General features: G+C 45.1%; 1 protein-coding gene across 2 annotated transcripts in view; it reads left to right on the plus strand.

Moving 5' to 3' along the window:
* Positions 1 to 23,884, plus strand: part of fut8a (fucosyltransferase 8a (alpha (1,6) fucosyltransferase)) — a 170,938-nt gene that overhangs the window by 135,138 nt on the left and 11,916 nt on the right. The window contains exons 4-7 of one of the 2 annotated variants that reach the window (XM_052496633.1): positions 4,759 to 4,880; positions 8,395 to 8,557; positions 8,945 to 9,059; positions 16,270 to 16,507. In XM_052496633.1, coding sequence (XP_052352593.1) covers positions 4,759 to 4,880; positions 8,395 to 8,557; positions 8,945 to 9,059; positions 16,270 to 16,507 — 638 coding nt within the window. Of the gene's footprint in view, positions 1 to 4,758; positions 4,881 to 8,394; positions 8,558 to 8,944; positions 9,060 to 16,269; positions 16,508 to 23,884 lie in introns of those variants that run through there. The other variant, XR_008092736.1, reaches the window with a different exon arrangement.

Consider the following 23,884-nt stretch of genomic DNA (forward strand, 5'->3'; position numbering starts at 1 on the left):
ATCCCACCACTCAGCCTACATATCCCACCACTCAGCCTACATATCCCACCACTCAGCCTACATACCCCACCACTCAGCCTACATACCCCACCACTCAGCCTACATATCCCACCACTCAGCCTACATACCCCACCACTCAGCCTACATATCCCACCACTCAGCCTACATACCCCACCACTCAGCCTACATATCCCACCACTCAGCCTACATACCCCACCACTCAGCCTACATATCCCACCACTCAGCCTACATATCCCACCACTCAGCCTACATATCCCACCACTCAGCCTACATATCCCACCACTCAGCCTACATATCCCACCACTCAGCCTACATATCCCACCACCCAGCCTACATGACTGTAAGTCGCTTTGGATAAAAGCGTCTGCTAAATGGCATATATTATTATTATTATTATTACATATCCCACCACTCAGCCTACATATCCCACCACTCAGCCTACATATCCCACCACTCAGCCTACATACCCCACCACTCAGCCTACATATCCCACCACTCAGCCTACATATCCCACCACTCAGCCTACATATCCCACCACTCAGCCTACATATCCCACCACTCAGCCTACATATCCCACCACTCAGCCTACATATCCCACCACTCAGCCTACATATCCCACCACTCAGCCTACGTATCCCACCACTCAGCCTACATATCCCACCACTCAGCCTACATATCCCACCACTCAGCCTACATATCCCACCACTCAGCCTACATATCCCACCACTCAGCCTACATACCCCACCACTCAGCCTACGTATCCCACCACTCAGCCTACATATCCCACCACTCAGCCTACATATCCCACCACTCAGCCTACATATCCCACCACTCAGCCTACATATCCCACCACTCAACCTACATATCCCACCACTCAGCCTACATATCCCACCACTCAGCCTACATATCCCACCACTCAGCCTACATACCCCACCACTCAGCCTACATATCCCACCACTCAGCCTACATATCCCACCACTCAGCCTACGTATCCCACCACTCAGCCTACATATCCCACCACTCAGCCTACATATCCCACCACTCAGCCTACATATCCCACCACTCAAACTACATACCCCACCACTCAGCCTACATATCCCACCACTCAGCCTACATATCCCACCACTCAGCCTACATATCCCACCACTCAGCCTACATATCCCACCACTCAGCCTACATACCCCACCACTCAGCCTACATATCCCACCACTCAGCCTACATATCCCACCACTCAGCCTACATACCCCACCACTCAGCCTACATATCCCACCACTCAGCCTGCATATCCCACCACTCAACCTACATATCCCACCACTCAACCTACATATCCCACCACTCAACCTTCATATCCCACCACTCAACCTACATAACCCACACATACCATTGTGTGTCTGAATGACCACATAATGGAGCATTATGGGGTCATTCAGACCATACCAGCCATTGCACAGAGTCCTTTACAGTTTCCATTCATCCACAGCCACTGTAACTGCAGTGGTGAAACTGCCCAGCAACCTCTTAAAGTTGCTGGGATTCCTTCCTCTTCCTCCTCTCAGCCATTCATTAAATGATTGAATTCATAACCTGAATTCCCAGCATCAGGAATCAGGGTGGCTTGTATTTCTACTCATCCTCTCTGTCCTCCCTTCTCTCCATCTCAGTCTCTCTGTCCTCCCTCTTCTCCATCTCAGTCTCTCTGTCCTCCCTTCTCTCCATCTCAGTATCTCTGTCCTCCCTCTTCTCCATCTCAGTCTCTCTGTCCTCCCTTCTCTCCATCTGTCTCTCTGTCCTCCCTCTTCTCCATCTCAGTCTCTCTGTCATCCCTTCTCTCCATCTCAGTCTCTCTGTCCTCCCTCTTCTCCATCTCAGTCTCTCTGTCCTCCCTTCTCTCCATCTCAGTCTCTCTGTCCTCCCTCTTCTCCATCTCAGTCTCTCTGTCCTCCCTTCTCTCCATCTCAGTCTCTCTGTCCTCCCTTTTCTCAATCTCAGTCTCTGTCCTCCCTTCTCTCCATCTCAGCCTCTCTGTCCTCCCTTCTCTCCATCTCAGTCTCTCTGTCCTCCCTTCTCTCAATCTCAGTCTCTCTGTCCTCCCTTCTCTCCATCTCAGCCTCTCTATCCTCCCTCCTCCCCATGTCAGCCTCTCTTCCAGCTTACCATCCATTCCAGCGGAAGTAATGTCAGAGCTCTCTATAGAGCTTCACTACATCATGAAATTTACAAATATAAGCTTTTTGTACTCGTAGAGGCCAGGCACTGATGTACTCAAGTAAGAGTTCAGTACTGTGAACATGATGAGGTATCGAGATGGGAGTGAGTGGATGTTTTGTCCTGTGGGTGGCTAGTCCTGTGGATGTTTTGTCCTGTGGGTGGCTTGTCTTGTGGGTGGCTTGTCTTGTGGGTGGCTTGTCTTGTGGGTGGCTTGTCTTGTGGGTGGCTTGTCTTGTGGATGGTTTGTCCTGTGGATGGCTTGTCCTGTGGGTGGCTTGTCTTGTGGGTTGCTTGTCTTGTGGGTGGCTTGTCTTGTGGGTGGCTTGTCCTGTGGATGGCTTGTCCTGTGGGTGGCTTGTCTTGTGGGTGGCTTGTCTTGTGGGTGGCTTGTCCTGTGGATGGCTTGTCCTGTGGGTGGCTTGTCTTGTGGGTGGCTTGTCTTGTGGGTGGCTTGTCCTGTGGATGGCTTGTCCTGTGGATAGCTTGTCTTGTGGATGGCTTGTCTTGTGGATGGCTTGTCCTGTGAATGTCTTGTCTTGTGGATGGCTTGTCTTGTGGGTGACTTGTCTTGTGGATGGTTTGTCTTGTGGATGGTTTGTCCTGTGAATGTCTTGTCTTGTGGGTGGCTTGTCCTGTGGGTGGCTTGTCCTGTGGATGGCTTGTCCTGTGGATAGCTTGTCTTGTGGGTGGCTTGTCTTGTGGATGGCTTGTCCTGTGAATGTCTTGTCTTGTGGATGGCTTGTCCTGTGGGTGGCTTGTCTTGTGGGTGGCTTGTCTTGTGGGTGGCTTGTCCTGTGGGTGGCTTGTCCTGTGGGTGGCTTGTCCTGTGGATGGCTTGTCCTGTGGGTGGCTTGTCCCAACCCTTTTGACATACATTAGCTGGCTGCTCATCTAAACCCCAGCCGCTCCTTTCCTCCTCTTCTCTCCTCCTCTCTGACTTTCACCTCATTTCATCCTTGACCAGCCATGAATGACATAAATATTTGACATTTCAGTTTCTTTCCTCCTCCTGTTTCATCTCTGTACTGTGGCTGTGCATTCCTGATGAGTCAGGCATTGTGATGTGACCAACCACACACAGACACAGTTACAAACACGCACGCACGCACGCACGCACGCACGCACACACACACACACACACACACACACACACACACACACACACACACACACACACACACACACACACAGGGAAGCTCGCTGTTTGCCATTACAGAACGCCACACATAATTTCATGTCACAGTTGCCTGCTATAGACATATTGATTCTCAGCTAGGCTTCTGAGATAAGACTGCTGTCAATGCTGCATCCATGGAGACACCGGTGGGGAATATCAATCACCATGGTTACTCTCATAGTTACTGTCATCCTACTCAGTTGATATGTTTTCAGGTCATACACTATATGAGGTTGTGATATTCAGAAGGCCTTGTCCTCTATATGGTGTATAGAAGGCTCTCACCTTTGTTTAACTGACCCGCTCTACTTCTCTCTCTTCTACTTGTTGTTGAGGAGGAGCAACCAGGGGAACTCTTACCCCACGTGGCTCTAACTTTCTTCTCGGCAGGACGTAGGGTGATAAATAGCTACTGCCACCGAATGAATTGCCTTGGTCATTGGCTGTTCTCACGCCTTACCACTGATTATTTTAAACACACACACACACATACACACACACACACCACTGATCATTATAAACACACACACAAACACACACACAGTCGACTCTCATACCTCACCTCTGATCATTGCATTAAATTGGCGCTTGGAGGTGGGATTGAGCGCAGCCAAACGCAAAGCCCCCAGGGAAATCAGCCTGTCCACACTCACCTTGACCTAGCAGGACAGGCACACACACACCTATACTGTACAGACACACACACACATAGACAGACACACACACACACACACAGACACACACACGCACCTATACTGTACACACACACACACCTATACTGTACACACACACACCTATACTTTACACACACACAGACACAGACACACACACCTATACTGTACACACACACACACACATACACGTACACACACACACAGACACACACACGCACCTATACTGTACACACACACACCTATACTGTACACACACACACACACACACACACAGACACAGACACACACACCTATACTGTACACACACACACACACATACACGTACACACACACACACACATATACACACACACACACACACATATACTGTACGCACACACAGACACCAATACTGTACACACACACGCACACATGGCTGGACACCTAGTGTAAAAAAACTCCACCCTTCTCCGGGCCCTCTCACTGATGTTAGCTGTATTCCAGACTGACCCCTCCTCATTTCCTCTCCCCTGTCTCTAGGTTACCACAAAGCCAGGTGAGTACAGGCAGAGTGACCTTTAACCTCTGACCTCTCCTCTCCATCTCTCTTGAAGGTTACCAGAGGGTCAGTCTGACGGGGGCCAGGTGGTGAGCGCAGGGAGACTGACCTCTGACCTCTCCTCTCCCCATATACTGTAGGTTACCAGAGGGTCAGTCTGACGGGGGCCAGGTGGTGAGCGCAGGGAGACTGCGGACCTTGGAGGAACAGCTGATCAGAGCTAAAGAACAGATCAACTCCTATCGTAGCCTGCCTGGAGACGGTGAGACACACACACGCACACACACACAGACACACATATTGAGTTAAAGCTTAAGTGGAGTTGCCCATAGGCACAGATATAGGATGGGCTTACCCTCAATCGGGTGTTGAACTATGTACACTACATGACCAAAAGTATGTGGACACCTGCTCGCCGAACATCTCAATCCAAAATCATGGGTATCAATACTACTATACTACAATACTACTATACTACAATACTACTATACTACAATACTACTATACTACAATACTACTATACTACAATACTACTATACTACAATACTACTATACTACAATACTACTATACTACAATACTACTATACTACAATACTACTATACTACAATACTACTATACTACAATACTACTATACTACAATACTACTATACTACAATACTACTATACTACAATACTACTATACTACAATACTACTATACTACAATACTACTATACTACAATACTACTATACTACAATACTACTTTTGCTACTATAACAGCCTCCACTCTTCTGGGAAGGCTTTCCACTAGATGTTGGAACATTTCTGTGGGGACTTGCTTCTATTCAGCCACAAGAGCATTAGTGAGGTCGGGCACTGATGTTGGGCGATTAGGCCTGGCACGCAGTCGCTGTTCTTAAAGGTGTTCAATGGAGTAGAGGTCAGGGATCTGTGCAGGCCAGTCAAGTTCTTCTACACCGATTTCTGTATGGACCTTCCTTTCTGCACTGGAGCGTTGTCATGGTGAAACAGGAAAGGGCCTTCCCCAAACTGTTGGAAGCACAGAATCGTCTAGAATGTCATTGTATGCTATAGCGTTAATACTCCCCTTCACTGGAACTAAGGAGCCTAGCCTGAATCATGAAAGTCAGCCCCAGATCAGGATTCCTCCTCCACCAAACTTTACAGTTGGAACTATGGGGCCTGAACCATGAAAGTCAACCCCAGATCAGGATTCCTCCTCCACCAAACTTTACAGTTGGAACTATGGGGCCTGAACCATGAAAGTCAGCCCAAGATCAGGATTCCTCCTCCACCAAACTTGAGCTGATGTTGGAACTTCCAGGCCTGAACCATGAAAGTCAGCCCAAGATCAGATGATTTTTGTGAGCCTCCTCCACCTGGCAACTTTACAGCTTGGCACCTGGCAGTCCCGTTCTGAACCATGAAAGCACCTGGCAGTCCAAGATCTGGAGCCTCCTGGCAGTCCCTTGAGCTGATGTTGCTTCCAGACCTGGCAGTCCCGAAATCTGTGAGCTGGTGTTGCAGCACCTGGCAGATCCCGATTTTGTGAGCTACGTGCTTCAGCACCTGGCAGTCCCGTTCTGTGAGCTACGTGCTTCAGCACCTGGCAGTCCCGTTCTGTGAGCTACGTGCTTCAGCACCTGGCAGTCCCGTTCTGTGAGCTACGTGCTTCAGCACCTGGCAGTCCCGTTCTGTGCGCTACGTGCTTCAGCACCTGGCAGTCCCGTTCTGTGAGCTACGTGCTTCAGCACCTGGCAGTCCCGTTCTGTGAGATACGTGCTTCAGAACCTGGCAGTCCCGTTCTGTGAGCTTATGTGACCTTCACAACAACAGCACTTCCAGGAGGGCAGAGATTTGACGAAGTGACTTGTTAGAAAGGTGGCATCCTATGACGGTGCCATATTGAAAGTCACTGATTTCTTCAGTAAGGCCGTTCTACTGCCAGGGTTTGTCTGTGGAGATTGCATGACTGTTTGCTCGAATTTTATACCCCTGTCAGCAACGGGTGTGGCTGAAATAGTCGAATCCACTCATCTGACGTGGTGTCCACATACTTTTGTATATACTGTATAGTGTATCTTGAAATTTAACTGATTTTGGGAGACTGATAGACAAGACTATGTTTTTTTGCATCATAGCCCTGGACCTAGTCTGGTACACAAGTGTCCTGAGCGAAAGCCATGCGTGATGAGAAGGTGGAGGGGATGTAATATCTGGATGGTTTTATACATGTCATGTGTGTCGATAACGGTCATTTCTGTACAGTGAGACTAAAAATACAGCACTGCTCCCATTATTTATATAACACACATGTGTGCACACACCCAGGCAAACACACAAACACACACACACACACACGCACACACACCCAGGCAAACACACAAACACACACACACACACGCACACACACCCAGGCAAACACACAAACACACACACACACACACGCACACACACCCAGGCAAACACACAAACACACACACACACACGCACACACACCCAGGCAAACACACAAACACACACACACACACGCACACACACCCAGGCAAACACACAAACACACACACACACACACACACACGCACATGCACACACACGCGCACACACACACACACACACACACACACACGCACACACACACACACACACACACACCTTGGAAATTAGGACAGGAGGCAGTGAGGAGCAGTATTCCCAGGCAGGATTCCCTGTCCACTCCTCCATTCCTCTTTCCTACTATTTCAGACAGAAAACTTCATTCCCTTTTCTTCACTGTAACATGTAACACAAACAACTGTTCTTCTGGGTCGGCTGCTTCATTATACTGCCACAACCCTTAGTGTCATTTGAAACATTATGAAAACAGGCTACATGAAGACAGTTAAGGGTTGATTACTATGACTGTTACTATGTGAGTATGGAGTGACCTAGTAAACCTGATATCTGATACCTGATGTAACAATGCTTTAAAGGCTACCTGAGGCTACTTGCCCCGTATAAACAATATAACAATGCTTTAAAGGCACCCTGAGGCTACTTGTCCTGTATAAACAATATAACAATGCTTTAAAGGCACCCTGAGGCTACTTGTCCGGTATAAACAATATAACAATGCTTTAAAGGCACCCTGAGGCTACTTGTCCTGTATAAACAATATAACAATGCTTTAAAGGCTACCTGAGGCTACTTGTCCTGTATAAACAATATAACAATGCTTTAAAGGCTACTCTAGGCTACTTGTCCTGTAGAAACAATAGCAGGTCAGTTCTATATTAGTAATATGGCTTCGACCTTGTAGTACTAGAATGTCCTTAACCGCTGTGACACTTATTTGTCTGTGACACCATTTCCCATGATGTGTAATGAAGTAGGAAGAAGTGGGCCCAGGCCAGAGACTGATCTAAGGACAGTTTGCCCTTTCCCTTTTAAAGCGTAAGGGTTAATCTTGGATGTTAATCCTGGATCTGTCTCTAAGGGCAAACTTTATTGTCCATTGAAATGGATATGTTTCTTTTCACTGGGTCACCCAAGAGTCTGTAAACAGCACAGCGGCAGAGCAGCGCCCCTGGAGCAGGTCTGAGGTTAAGTGCCTTGCTCAAGAGATCAGCTGACTGTGTGTGGTGTGAGGTCCTGTGTGTTAAGCTGATCCAGGATCTGTGTCTAAGGGGCTACAGAAAATCTCAGCTGAGTGTGTGCATTATATTGTTATCTTGTTTTCTCCCGAAATGCATTCCATTTAATCATAAAGATTACTGTGTTTATTTGGTTATTTCCAGGGCCTGGTAGGAACCAGGAGGAGCTGCGGAGGAAGATAGAGAACGGGGTGAAGGAGATTTGGTACTTTGTCCGCAGTGAGGTCAAGAAGCTGGGTCACATGGAGCAGGGGGACCTGCAGAAACAAATTGACACACTGCTGCAGGAGCTGGGACACCAGCAGAGGTACTGTACACACACACACACACACACACACACACACACACACACACACACACACACACACACACACACACCACACACACACACACACACACACACACACACACACACACACACACACACACACACACACACACACACACACACACACACACACACACACACACACACACACTTAAGCCTTAGGCTTCTATAAAGAGAATAGACCCTTGATGAATGTCCTCCATCCCACTCGGTTTGGGGCAAGTTTTTCTGGGTCGCACCAGTTGAGGCCGCACCAGAACACACATGGATAACATATGTTACATAATGCACCTTGGAAACCTTACAATGTTGTGACCCAGCTGTGACCTCTAACCCTGTGTTAATGTACTGTGTGTGTGACCCCAGGTCGATCATGACTGACCTGCACTACCTGAGCCAGGCTGATGGAGCAGGAGACTGGAGAGAGAAGGAGGCCAAGGACCTGTCTGACATGGTACAGAATAGGATCACATACCTCCAGGTAATGTTACTGTATGTCTACAACACAGTTCAACACCTAGTACCATACCAACAGTTATGTCTACAACACAGACCAACACCTAGTACCAGACCAACAGTTATGTCTACAACACAAACCAACAGTTATGTCTACAACACAGTTCAACACCTAGTACCATACCAACAGTTATGTCTACAACACAGACCAACACCTAGTACCAGACCAACAGTTATGTCTACAACACAGACCAACACCTAGTACCATACCAACAGTTATGTCTACAACACAATTCAACACCTAGTACCAGACCAACAGTTATGTCTACAACACAAACCAACAGTTATGTCTACAACACAAACCAACAGTTATGTCTACAACACAGACCAACACCTAATACCATACAAACATTTATGTCTACAACACAGACCAACAGTTATGTCTACAACACAGACCAACAGTTATGTCTACAACACAGACCAACAGTTATGTCTACAACACAGACCAACAGTTATGTCTACAACACAGACCAACAGTTATGTCTACAACACAGACCAACATTTATGTCTACAATACAAACCAACAGTTATGTCTACAACACAGACCAACATTTATGTCTACAACACAAACCAACAGTTATGTCTACAACACAGTTCAACATTTATGTCTACAATACAGACCAACATTTATGTCTACAACACAGACCAACAGTTATGTCTACAACACAGACCAACAGTTATGTCTACAACACAGACCAACAGTTATGTCTACAACACAGACCAACAGTTATGTCTACAACACAGACCAACAGTTATGTCTACAACACAGACCAACAGTTATGTCTACAACACAGACCAACAGTTATGTCTACAACACAGACCAACAGTTATGTCTACAACACAGACCAACAGTTATGTCTACAACACAGACCAACAGTTATGTCTACAACACAGACCAACAGTTATGTCTACAACACAGACCAACAGTTATGTCTACAACACAGACCAACAGTTATGTCTACAACACAGACCAACAGTTATGTCTACAACACAGACCAACAGTTATGTCTACAACACAGACCAACAGTTATGTCTACAACACAGACCAACAGTTGTGTCTACAACACAGACCAACAGTTATGTCTACAACACAAACCAACAGTTATGTCTACAACAAAGACCAACAGTTATGTCTACAACACAGACCAACAGTTGTGTCTACAACACAGACCAACAGTTATGTCTACAACACAGACCAACAGTTATGTCTACAACACAGACCAACAGTTGTGTCTACAACACAGACCAACAGTTATGTCTACAACACAGTTCAACAGTTATGTCTACAACACAGACCAACAGTTATGTCTACAACACAGACCAACAGTTATGTCTACAACACAGACCAACAGTTATGTCTACAACACAGTTCAACAGTTATGTCTACAACACAGACCAACAGTTGTGTCTACAACACAGACCAACAGTTGTGTCTACAACACAGACCAACACCTAGGACACATATGGAAGCCTTTTAGCCAACACCAGAGGCTAGTTATAATCCATCCCACATGTTCCATGTGTGCATGGTGGTTTGTTGGCTCATCTATATTCCCACACTTGTGTACTCTTTAGCTGATGAATGAATCAACTTCTGATGGTCTGTAGTATGTGTGCTGAGTAGGCCGGTATGGAGATGTAGGTACAGGATATACCATTTAGCAGCCACTTTTATCCAAAGCGACTTACGGTCATGCATACATTTGAATTTTTTGGTGGCCCTGGGATTCTAACCCCTAGGTCTGGCGTTGCAAGCACCATGCTCTACCAACTGAGCCACACAGGACCAGAGCTCCTCTCTGTCACTGGTACACATATACCCCTCTGTTGGTGTGTAACAGGATTCAGACAGCTAGTGGTGGGATGTGATTGTTGCCTCCCCTGTGAGTTAGGTTAATATCTGCAAGATGTTTTTCTCCCTCCTGACACACTTGTCATTATGTTGTTGTTGCCAGGCTTCATGACAACGTATCACTCAACAGTGTAACCATAGTGTGAACCGTTCAACCTGCTTTGTGTCTTGTGAAGGAGCTGAGCTAGCTAGGTAATGCAACTATCTTTTCAGTATATAACACGAGAGTGCTAACTCAAACTGTGTTATATCATAGAAAATGTGTGTGTGTGTGTGTGTGTGTGTGTGTGTGTGTGTGTGTGTGTGTGTGTGTGTGTGTGTGTGTGTGTGTGTGTGTGTGTGTGTGTGTGTGTGTGTGTGTGTGTGTGTGTGTGTGTGTGTGTGTGTGTGTGTGTGCATGAATGGGAGTGTGTGTGTGTGCATGGGAGTGTATGTGTGCGTGCATGGGAGTGTGTGTGTGTGTGTGCATGGGAGTGTGTGTGTGCATGGGAGTGTGTGTGTGTGTGTGTCTGTGTGCGTGCATGGGAGTGTGTGTGTGTGTGTGTCTGTGTGCGTGCATGGGAGTGTGTGCGTGTGCAGGAGTGTGTGTGTGTGCGTGTGTAGGAGTGTGTGTGCATGTGTGTGTATAGGCTAGTTAATGATACGTTTTGGACGATCATCAAACTGTCCCCTTTTCTTTTTATGTCAGATGATCTGCCACCATCCTCAGACAAATGCTTTTATTTTTGGTGTAATTGTCATGTCTGGAAAAGGCTTAAAATGAAGGTTAAAATCTAGATCATGTGACATGATATCCCAAAACACAGGGCCCTAATTGATGAGGAATGTTGAGAGCAAAGTAGAGGTTGTTAATGAGTAATAATGAATCCCTCTGTGCTATTAATGTTAACTAGCTAGTGATTCACTTGATGGGTGAGTGGATTGGTCCGATAGCATATTGGCTGTGTGTGATGAAGGAGCAGTGATCTTGCCTGTCTCTCTGTTCCTACCTCAGCTATCCATCACCTGTCAATGGAAGGTGGCGATCCCTCTGCTGCTCTACCCCTTATATACTCTACACACACACACACAATCGCTCCTTCTATCTTTCTTTCTCTCATAGATCCCCAGTCCCCACCATACATCTCCTATCAGCTGCCAGTGACTGATGGTTGACCTTTCCATAGCCCAATTCCACCCCACCCTCCTCCAGTCACAAACACAAAATCAAATCAAGTTGAAAAGAAGAATACAAATATACAGAATATTCCTAAACATGCATCTTGTACGCAACAAGGAACTAAAGTAATACTGAAAAAAAAAACACAACAAAGGAATATATCTTTGTACCATAAGTGCAAAACATTACTGCATGTTTAGGTCAAATCCAACACAACACATCACTGAGTAACTGTCTCCTTATTTTCAGGAATTGTGGTAGCTATATCATGGTATGGGTATGCTTGACATCGGCAAATAGTGGGGAGTTTTTCAGGATGGAGCTAAACAAAGGCAAAATCCTAATGGAAAACATGCTTCAGTCTGCTTTACATCAGAGACTGGGAGAGGAATTCACCTTTCAGCAGCAATAACCTTTAACACAAAGACAGTGAATGTTCCTGATTGGCCAAGTAACAGTATTCCAGTCCCTGCTGCTGAAAAGCATCCCCATAGCATGATGCTGCCACCACCATGCTTCACAGTAAGGGTGGTGTTAGACGGGTGATGACCTGTGCCTGGTTTTCTCCAGACATAACACTTTGCATTCAGGCCAAATAGTTATATTTTTGACTCAACAGACCACAGAATTGTTTGCCTTATGCTCTCAGAATCTTTCACGTTTCTTTTTGAAATCTCCAGGCGTGCTGCCATGTGTCTTTTTCTCAGGAGTGGCTTCCATCTGGCCACTCTCCCATAAAGCCCAGATTGGTGAAGTACTGTAGGAAGTCACAGCCAAGGAAGTCTGTAGTTCTGTCAGAGTGGTCATTGGGTTCATGGTCATCTCCCTGACCAAGGTCCTTCTTGCCCGGTTGCTCAGTTTGGTTGGACGGCCTGCTCTAGGAGGTTAGTTCCATATTTTTTGAAGACCACTGTGCTCTTGGAAACGTTCAACACTCTAGAAATTGTTTTATACCCTTCCCCAGATATATGCCTCATCACAGTTCTATCTCTGAGATCAAAGAACAGTTCCTTTGACTTTATGGTATAGTTTGCTCTGACATGCACTGTCAACTCTGACCTTATATATACAGGTGTGTTTCTTTATAAATCATGTCCAAACAATTGAATTGGCAACAGGTGGGCTGCAATCAAGTTGTAGTGACATCCAAAGGAAATGGGATGCTCCTGAGCTCAATGTGGACTGTCAAAGGAAATGGGATGCTCCTGAGCTCAATGTGGACTGTCAAAGGAAATGGGATGCTCCTGAGCTCAATGTGGACTGTCAAAGGAAATGGGATGCTCCTGAGCTCAATGTGGACTGTCAAAGAAAATGGGATGCTCCTGAGCTCAATGTGGACTGTCAAAGGAAATGGGATGCTCCTGAGCTCAATGTGGACTGTCAAAGGAAATGGGATGCTCCTGAGCTCAATGTGGACTGTCAAAGGAAATGGGATGCTCCTGAGCTCAATGTGGACTGTCAAAGGAAATGGGATGCTCCTGAGCTCAATGTGGACTGTCAAAGAAAATGGGATGCTCCTGAGCTCAATGTGGACTGTCAAAGGAAACGGGATGCTCCTGAGCTCAATGTGGACTGTCAAAGGAAACGGGATGCTCCTGAGCTCAATGTGGACTGTCAAAGAAAATGGGATGCTCCTGAGCTCAATGTGGACTGTCAAAGGAAATGGGATGCTCCTGAGCTCAATGTGGACTGTCAAAGGAAATGGGATGCTCCTGAGCTCAATGTGGACTGTCAAAGGAAATGGGATGCTCCTGAGCTCAATGTGGACTGTCAAAGGAAATGGGATGCTCCTGAGCTCAATGTGGACTGTCAAAGGAAATGGGATGCTCCTGAGCTCAATGTGGACTGTCAAAGGAAATGGGATGCTCCTGAGCTCAATGTGGACTGTCAAAGGAAATGGGATGCTCCTGAGCTCAATGTGGACTGTCAAAGAAAATGGGATGCTCCTGAGCTCAATGTGGACTGTCAAAGGAAACGGGATGCTCCTGAGCTCAATGTGGACTGTCAAAGGAAACGGGATGCTCCTGAGCTCAATGTGGACTGTCAAAGAAAATGGGATGCTCCTGAGCTCAATGTGGACTGTCAAAGTAAATGGGATGCTCCTGAGCTCAATGTGGACTGTCAAAGGAAATGGGATGCTCCTGAGCTCAATGTGGACTGTCAAAGGAAATGGGATGCTCCTGAGCTCAATGTGGACTGTCAAAGGAAATGGGATGCTCCTGAGCTCAATGTGGACTGTCAAAGGAAGTGGGATGCTCCTGAGCTCAATGTGGACTGTCAAAGGAAATGGGATGCTCCTGAGCTCAATGTGGACTGTCAAAGGAAATGGGATGCTCCTGAGCTCAATGTGGACTGTCAAAGAAAATGGGATGCTCCTGAGCTCAATGTGGACTGTCAAAGGAAATGGGATGCTCCTGAGCTCAATGTGGACTGTCAAAGGAAATGGGATGCTCCTGAGCTCAATGTGGACTGTCAAAGGAAATGGGATGCTCCTGAGCTCAATGTGGACTGTCAAAGGAAATGGGATGCTCCTGAGCTCAATGTGGACTGTCAAAGGAAATGGGATGCTCCTGAGCTCAATGTGGACTGTCAAAGAAAATGGGATGCTCCTGAGCTCAATGTGGACTGTCAAAGGAAATGGGATGCTCCTGAGCTCAATGTGGACTGTCAAAGGAAATGGGATGCTCCTGAGCTCAATGTGGACTGTCAAAGAAAATGGGATGCTCCTGAGCTCAATGTGGACTGTCAAAGGAAATGGGATGCTCCTGAGCTCAATGTGGACTGTCAAAGAAAATGGGATGCTCCTGAGCTCAATGTGGACTGTCAAAGGAAATGGGATGCTCCTGAGCTCAATGTGGACTGTCAAAGGAAATGGGATGCTCCTGAGCTCAATGTGGACTGTCAAAGAAAATGGGATGCTCCTGAGCTCAATGTGGACTGTCAAAGGAAATGGGATGCTCCTGAGCTCAATGTGGACTGTCAAAGAAAATGGGATGCTCCTGAGCTCAATGTGGACTGTCAAAGGAAATGGGATGCTCCTGAGCTCAATGTGGACTGTCAAAGGAAATGGGATGCTCCTGAGGTCAATGTGGACTGTCAAAGGAAATGGGATGCTCCTGAGCTCAATGTGGACTGTCAAAGGAAATGGGATGCTCCTGAGCTCAATGTGGACTGTCAAAGGAAATGGGATGCTCCTGAGCTCAATGTGGACTGTCAAAGGAAATGGGATGCTCCTGAGCTCAATGTGGACTGTCAAAGGAAATGGGATGCTCCTGAGCTCAATGTGGACTGTCAAAGGAAATGGGATGCTCCTGAGCTCAATGTGGACTGTCAAAGGAAATGGGATGCTCCTGAGCTCAATGTGGACTGTCAAAGGAAATCGGATGCTCCTGAGCTCAATGTGGACTGTCAAAGGAAAGGGGTGTGGATACATACAGTAACAGTCAAATGTTTTTGACACACCTACTCATTCCTGGGTTTTTCTCAATTTTTACTATATGTAGAATAGTAGTGAAGACATCAAAACTATGAAATAACACATATGGAATCATGTAGTAACCAAAAAAAAGTGTTAAACAGATCATTTGAGATTCTTCAAAATAGCCACCATTTGCCTTGATGACAGCTTAGCACACTCTTGGCATTCTCTCAACTAGCTTCACCTGGAATGCAGGAATGAGTAGGTGTTCTAAAACGTTTGACCAGTAGTGCATCTATAATGATGACAGACACACACCCCCCAGCCCCTACAGTCTCAGAGCTGTAATCCTAGATCTTAGTTAGTAGGATCAGGTGATGAGTTAAGAACATCACGTTAATGGATTCTGTCTTCAGACCCTTACTGACTCCCTCCCCTCCTGCAGGACTGACGGACTAGAGTAGCAGAACAGAAAAAACAGACACACTGGTTTGAAGTATTAAATTGTAGGCAATGGGCTCAAATCCTTATTTCTGGGACAATGTGTCTGTCTGTCCATCTGTCTCTCTATGGTCTCTATAAGATAATATCTGGCACTCTGAAATACACTTTTGGCTCTGAAATGTGTGACAGTGTCTCAACTCTTTCATCTTCACCATAACTTTAGCAAACAAGGCACCTCAGGTCTCCCTGTGTTGTAACAACTGTACCTCGTCTCTCCCCTTCTCCTCCCCTCTCCCCTCCAGAACCCCCAGGACTGCTCCAAGGCCAGGAAGCTGGTGTGTAACATCAACAAGGGCTGTGGCTACGGCTGCCAGCTGCACCACGTGGTCTACTGCTTCATGATCGCGTACGGCACCCAGCGTACCCTCATCCTGGAGTCCCAGAACTGGCGCTACGCCACGGGCGGCTGGGAGACCGTCTTCCTCCCAGTCAGTCAGACATGCACCGACCGCACCGGGGTCACCACCGGACACTGGTCAGGTGAGTTGACCGTGACCTAAGATGAGGGGGTCGTGTCCATGGCTACTTCACACAGAGCACACGGTACCAAGTAACAGAATGACATTATACATCTGGTTCATCGTTTATGGTAAAGGGAGATTGATGATGACCATTGTACTGCTTTGAGTCTGACACTGCCTTTTATGAGAGAGAGAGAGAGAGAGAGAGAGAGAGAGAGAGAGAGAGAGAGAGAGAGAGAGAGAGAGAGAGAGAGAGAGAGAGACAGAGAGAGAGAGAGAGAGAGACAGAGAGAGAGAGAGAGAGAGAGAGAGAGAGGGAGAGAGAGAGAGAGAGAGAGAGACAGAGAGGAGAGAGAGAGAGAGAGAGAGAGGGAGAGGAGAGAGAGAGAGAGAGAGAGAGAGAGAGAGAGAGAGAGAGAGAGAGAGAGACAGAGAGAGACAGAGAGAGAGAGAGAGAGAGAGAGAGAGAGAGAGAGAGAGAGAAGGCAATGTGGAAATCTGACAGCAGGGATATGTCATCCAGGCTGGGGAATTTCCTAAATAATAATTTAAAAAGCCTTTTAATATTTATTCCAAGGCATGATTTAAATTCTGCACATGATATTCACATGCCCTCTTTATTTGTTTCTTAGTTTCTCTGTAAATGTAATTATGTTTATGAATGAATGATTTATCTTTTGTTTTAAATTGCAAAATGATCAGGTTTGAAGGTAAGACCCAGGTGCAGACAGTGTCGAAGTAACAAAAGTGTATTCAATCCAATACGGGCAGGCAAAGGTACAGGACGGCAGTCAGGGTCAGGTCAGGCAGAGGTCGGTAATCCAGAGTAGTGGGGCAAAGGTACAGGACGGCAGTCAGGGTCAGGTCAGGCAGAGGTCGGTAATCCAGAGTAGTGGGGCAAAGGTACAGGACGGCAGTCAGGGTCAGGTCAGGCAGAGGTCGGTAATCCAGAGTAGTGGGGCAAAGGTACAGGACGGCAGTCAGGGTCAGGTCAGGCAGAGGTCGGTAATCCAGAGTAGTGGGGCAAAGGTACAGGACGGCAGTCAGGGTCAGGTCAGGCAGAGGTCGGTAATCCAGAGTAGTGGGGCAATGGTACAGGATGGCAGGCAGGCTCAGGGTCAGGTCAGGCAGAGGTCGGTAATCCAGAGTAGTGGGGCAATGGTACAGGACGGCAGGGTCAGGTCAGGCAGAGGTCGGTAATCCAGAGTAGTGGGGCAAAGGTACAGGACGGCAGTCAGGGTCAGGTCAGGCAGAGGTCGGTAATCCAGAGTAGTGGGGCAAAGGTACAGGACGGCAGTCAGGGTCAGGTCAGGCAGAGGTCGGTAATCCAGAGTAGTGGGGCAATGGTACAGGATGGCAGGCAGGCTCAGGGTCAGGTCAGGCAGAGGTCGGTAATCCAGAGTAGTGGGGCAATGGTACAGGACGGCAGGGTCAGGTCAGGCAGAGGTCGGTAATCCAGAGTAGTGGGGCAATGGTACAGGATGGCAGGCAGGCTCAGGGTCAGGTCAGGCAGAGGTCGGTAATCCAGAGTAGTGGGGCAATGGTACAGGATGGCAGGCAGGCTCAGGGTCAGGTCAGGCAGAGGTCGGTAATCCAGAGTAGTGGGGCAATGGTACAGGACGGCAGGCAGACTAAAGGTCGGGGCAGGCAGAAAGGTCAAAACCGGGAAAACTAGAAAACAGAAACTATCGACAAGACAGGAGCAACGGGAAAAACGCTGGTAGGTTTGTTGAACCAAATGAACTGGCACCGACAGACAGAAAACACAGGTTTAAGTACCCAGGCGATAATGGGGTGATGGGCGACACCTTCAGGGGGGTGGAGACAAGCATAAGGACAGGTGAAACAGATCAGGCCGTGACACAACATGGTGATTAGAGCATTGACTGTCTTTAATGGTTTTGTTTGGTGAAATATTCCAGTTCATTCAAAGCGACATTTCTTCTTTTCATTTGCTCTTTTTTATGAGAACGAAAGCAGACATTCTCTTGTCTTCTCTCTCTACATCCCTCTCACTCTTTTTTCCCTCCGTGGGGATGTCCCATTGTAAAAGTACCTCATTCATATTTCATTGACTTGATAAATGTGAAGTAAAACTGTTCTTGAGGCTAATTATTACTCTCTGTCAGAATGTGTCGTCAGCACTCCTACTCAGAGAAGAAGGGTCAAGGAGTACAATCAGTCTTCGCCATTTACTCTTTAGATATAGAAGAGTCATTAAAAGGCTTAGTCATAGTGATTTCCACCACTAGCAGTGCTGCAGGTGTGACTGTGTTATCTGCTTTCAGCTGTTGTACTTGTACACCCCAACGCCCATGGATGTTGGAACTTTCATTGTTTCCACTGTAACTATAACTACTTGGATTGTTTGTAATTGTATTGTTCAGTGTCCTTTGAAGCTTCTCGACCGGGCTTGCTTGTTAGTAATGAGAACAGATGTATTTATCTGACTGATTTAAGAATGGTTGAATGGATAAAGACTGAAACTAGTTATTCCAGATACTGTATGTTTGAGTGTTGTGTGGTGTTTAAATAATAAGAACTGGAAAACAGGGTGTCCGAGGGCATTGGTTCCCAACCAGGGTTACTAGGACCCCTGGGGGTACTTGGCCTATCCACAGGGGGTACTTTAGAATACTCATGAGATCATAGGCCTATTGGTAAAATGCACATGAGGGGGTACTTTACTGGCAGAGCAAAATTCAGATGGTGGTACACTGACGGAAAAATGTTGGGAACCACTGTCCTAGGGGATACAGGCAGAACCAGCCAGCAGCAGTGTTAGTCTAGAGCAGTGGAGAGGAGAGAGAGAAACCTACCAAAAAACAGATTAGGCAACAACAAATGTAATCCATTTTAGACTACTTCCTGGACCAAATGTTTCAATGTAATAGTGAAGGTGTAAACGTGGCAGTAGAAAACCTAAACAGTATATTTGACCTCCCAGCATCCCTATCAAAGCAAAAAAATTCAAGCAGAAAACCTAAGAACATTTAAAACAATGACAAATGGTTTGATGAAGAATGCAAAAACCCGAGAAAGAAATTCAGAAACCTATCCAAACAAAAACATAAAGACCCAGAAAACTTGAGCCTACACTTTCACTATGGTGAATCACTAAAACAATGCAGAAATACGTCAGGAATCAGCTCAATGTAATTGAGGAATCGATAGCCTCTGACCACTTCTCGGAAAATGGAAAACACTAAACAAAGAACATGAAGAGTTATCTATCTAATACGGAGATGTATGGATAACCCACTTCTCCAATCTGTTTGGCTCTATAACAAACAACATGAAGAGTTATCTATCTAATACGGAGATGTATGGATAACCCACTTCTCCAATCTGTTTGGCTCTATAACAAACAACATGAAGAGTTATCTATCTAATACGGAGATGTATGGATAACCCACTTCTCCAATCTGTTTGGCTCTATAACAAACAACATGAAGAGTTATCTATCTAATACAGAGATGTATGGATAACCCACTTCTCCAATCTGTTTGGCTCTATAACAAACAACATGAAGAGTTATCTATCTAATACAGAGATGTATGGATAACCCACTTCTCCAATCTGTTTGGCTCTATAACAAACAACATGAAGAGTTATCTATCTAATACGGAGATGTATGGATAACCCACTTCTCCAATCTGTTTGGCTCTATAACAAACAACATGAAGAGTTATCTATCTAATACGGAGATGTATGGATAACCCACTTCTCCAATCTGTTTAGCTCTATAACAAACAACATGAAGAGTTATCTATCTAATACAGAGATGTATGGATAACCCACTTCTCAATCTGTTTGGCTCTATAACAAACAACATGAAGAGTTATCTATCTAATATGGAGATGTATGGATAACCCACTTCTCCAATCTGTTTGGCTCTATAACAAACAACATGAAGAGTTATCTATCTAATACGGAGATGTATGGATAACCCACTTCTCCAATCTGTTTGGCTCTATAACAAACAACATGAAGAGTTATCTATCTAATACGGAGATGTATGGATAACCCACTTCTCCAATCTGTTTGGCTCTATAACAAACAACATGAAGAGTTATCTATCTAATACGGAGATGTATGGATAACCCACTTCTCCAATCTGTTTGGCTCTATAACAAACAACATGAAGAGTTATCTATCTAATACGGAGATGTATGGATAACCCACTTCTCCAATCTGTTTGGCTCTATAACAAACAACATGAAGAGTTATCTATCTAATACGGAGATGTATGGATAACCCACTTCTCCAATCTGTTTGGCTCTATAACAAACAACATGAAGAGTTATCTATCTAATACGGAGATGTATGGATAACCCACTTCTCCAATCTGTTTGGCTCTATAACAAACAACATGAAGAGTTATCTATCTAATACGGAGATGTATGGATAACCCACTTCTCCAATCTGTTTGGCTCTATAACAAACAACATGAAGAGTTATCTATCTAATACAGAGATGTATGGATAACCCACTTCTCCAATCTGTTTGGCTCTATAACAAACAACATGAAGAGTTATCTATCTAATATGGAGATGTATGGATAACCCACTTCTCCAATCTGTTTGGCTCTATAACAAACAACATGAAGAGTTATCTATCTAATACGGAGATGTATGGATAACCCACTTCTCCAATCTGTTTGGCTCTATAACAAACAACATGAAGAGTTATCTATCTAATACAGAGATGTATGGATAACCCACTTCTCCAATCTGTTTGGCTCTATAACAAACAACATGAAGAGTTATCTATCTAATACAGAGATGTATGGATAACCCACTTCTCCAATCTGTTTGGCTCTATAACAAACAACATGAAGAGTTATCTATCTAATATGGAGATGTATGGATAACCCACTTCTCCAATCTGTTTGGCTCTATAACAAACAACATGAAGAGTTATCTATCTAATACAGAGATGGAAAGTGGTGTTGAGGAAAACATACGACATCAACACACAAACAACAATGTATGGATAACCCACTTCTCCAATCTGTTTGGCTCTATAACAAACAACATGAAGAGTTATCTATCTAATACAGAGATGTATGGATAACCCACTTCTCCAATCTGTTTGGCTCTATAACAAACAACATGAAGAGTTATCTATCTAATACAGAGATGTATGGATAACCCACTTCTCCAATCTGTTTGGCTCTATAACAAACAACATGAAGAGTTATCTATCTAATACGGAGATGTATGGATAACCCACTTCTCCAATCTGTTTGGCTCTATAACAAACAACATGAAGAGTTATCTATCTAATACAGAGATGTATGGATAACCCACTTCTCCAATCTGTTTGGCTCTATAACAAACAACATGAAGAGTTATCTATCTAATACGGAGATGTATGGATAACCCACTTCTCCAATCTGTTTGGCTCTATAACAAACAACATGAAGAGTTATCTATCTAATACGGAGATGTATGGATAACCCACTTCTCCAATCTGTTTGGCTCTATAACAAACAACATGAAGAGTTATCTATCTAATACGGAGATGTATGGATAACCCACTTCTCCAATCTGTTTGGCTCTATAACAAACAACATGAAGAGTTATCTATCTAATACAGAGATGTATGGATAACCCACTTCTCCAATCTGTTTGGCTCTATAACAAACAACATGAAGAGTTATCTATCTAATACGGAGATGTATGGATAACCCACTTCTCCAATCTGTTTGGCTCTATAACAAACAACATGAAGAGTTATCTATCTAATACGGAGATGTATGGATAACCCACTTCTCCAATCTGTTTGGCTCTATAACAAACAACATGAAGAGTTATCTATCTAATACAGAGATGTATGGATAACCCACTTCTCCAATCTTTTTGGCCCTCGAACAAAGAACAAAGAACAAACAGCAAAAACATATACATGATCAAATACAAATGTTAGAATCAACTATTAAAGACTAACAGGACTCACTGGATTATCCAATTACATTGAATGAACTTCAGGACAAAATGCAAACCCTCCAACCCCAAAAAAGCCTGTAATGTTGATGGTATCCTAAATGAAATTAAAAAATATACAGACCACAAATTCCAATTGGCTATACTTAAACTCTTTAACATTATCCTTAGCTCTGGCATCTTCTCCAATATTTGCAACTAAAGACTGATCACCCCAATCAACAAAAGTGGGAAAAAAATTGACCCCAGTAACTACCGTGGGATATGCGTCAACAGCAACCTTGAGAAAATCCTCTGCATTGACATTAACCGAACACTTGTATATTTCCTCAGTGAAAACAATGTACTGAGCAAACGTCAAATTGACTTTTTACCAAATTACCGTATGACAGACCATGTATTCACCCTGCACACCCTAATTGACAAACAAACAAACCAAAACAAAGGCAAAGTCTTCTCATGCTTTGTTGATTTCAAAAAAAGCTTTTGACTCAATTTGGCATGAGGGTCTGCTTTAGAAATGGATGGAAAGTGGTGTTGAGGGAAAACATACGACATTATAAAATCCAATCAACACAAACAACAATGTTGCAAAAAGCACACATTTCTTTCCACAGTGCCGTGGGGTGGGACAGGGATGCAGCTTAAGCCCCACCCTCTTCAACATATACATCAACAAATTGGCGAGGACACAAGAACAGTCTGCAGCACCCGGCCTCACCCTACTAGAGTCAAATGTCTACTGTTTGCTGATGATCTGGTGCTTCTGTCCCCATCCAAGGAGGGCCTACAGCATCACCTAGATCTTCTGCACAGATTCTGTCAGACCTAGGCCTTGACAGTAAATCTCAGTAAGACAAAAATAATGGTGTTCCAAAAAAGGTCCAGTTGCCAGGACCACAAATACAAATTCCATCTAGTAAACATTGCCCTAGAGCACACAAACTATTCATACCTTGGCCTAAACATCAGCGCCACAGGTAACTTCCACAAAACTGTGAACAGTCAGAGAGGTATGAGAGACAAGGTAAGAAGGGCCTTCTGTAGCATCAAAAGGAACATAACATTTGACATACCACTTAGGATCTGGCTAAAAATACTTGAATCAGTATAGAACCAATTGCCTTTTATGGTTGTGAGGTCTGGGGTCCACTCACCAACCAAGAATTCACAAAATGGGACAAACACCAAATTGAGACTCTGCATGCAGAATTCTGCAAAAATATCCTCTGTGTACAACGTAAAACACCAAATAATGCATGCAGAGACAAATTTAGCCGATAGCCGCTAATTATCAAAAACCAGAAAAGAGCCGTTCAATTCTACAATGAACTAAAAGGGAGTTATTCCTAAACCTTCCATAAAAAAGCCATCACCAACAGAGAGATGAACCTGGAGAACTGTCCCAATAAGCAAGCTGGTCCTGGGGCTCTGTTCACAAACACAAA

The sequence above is a fragment of the Oncorhynchus keta genome, chromosome 35 (assembly GCF_023373465.1).
Source record: "Oncorhynchus keta strain PuntledgeMale-10-30-2019 chromosome 35, Oket_V2, whole genome shotgun sequence".
NCBI classification, from domain to species: domain Eukaryota; kingdom Metazoa; phylum Chordata; class Actinopteri; order Salmoniformes; family Salmonidae; genus Oncorhynchus; species Oncorhynchus keta.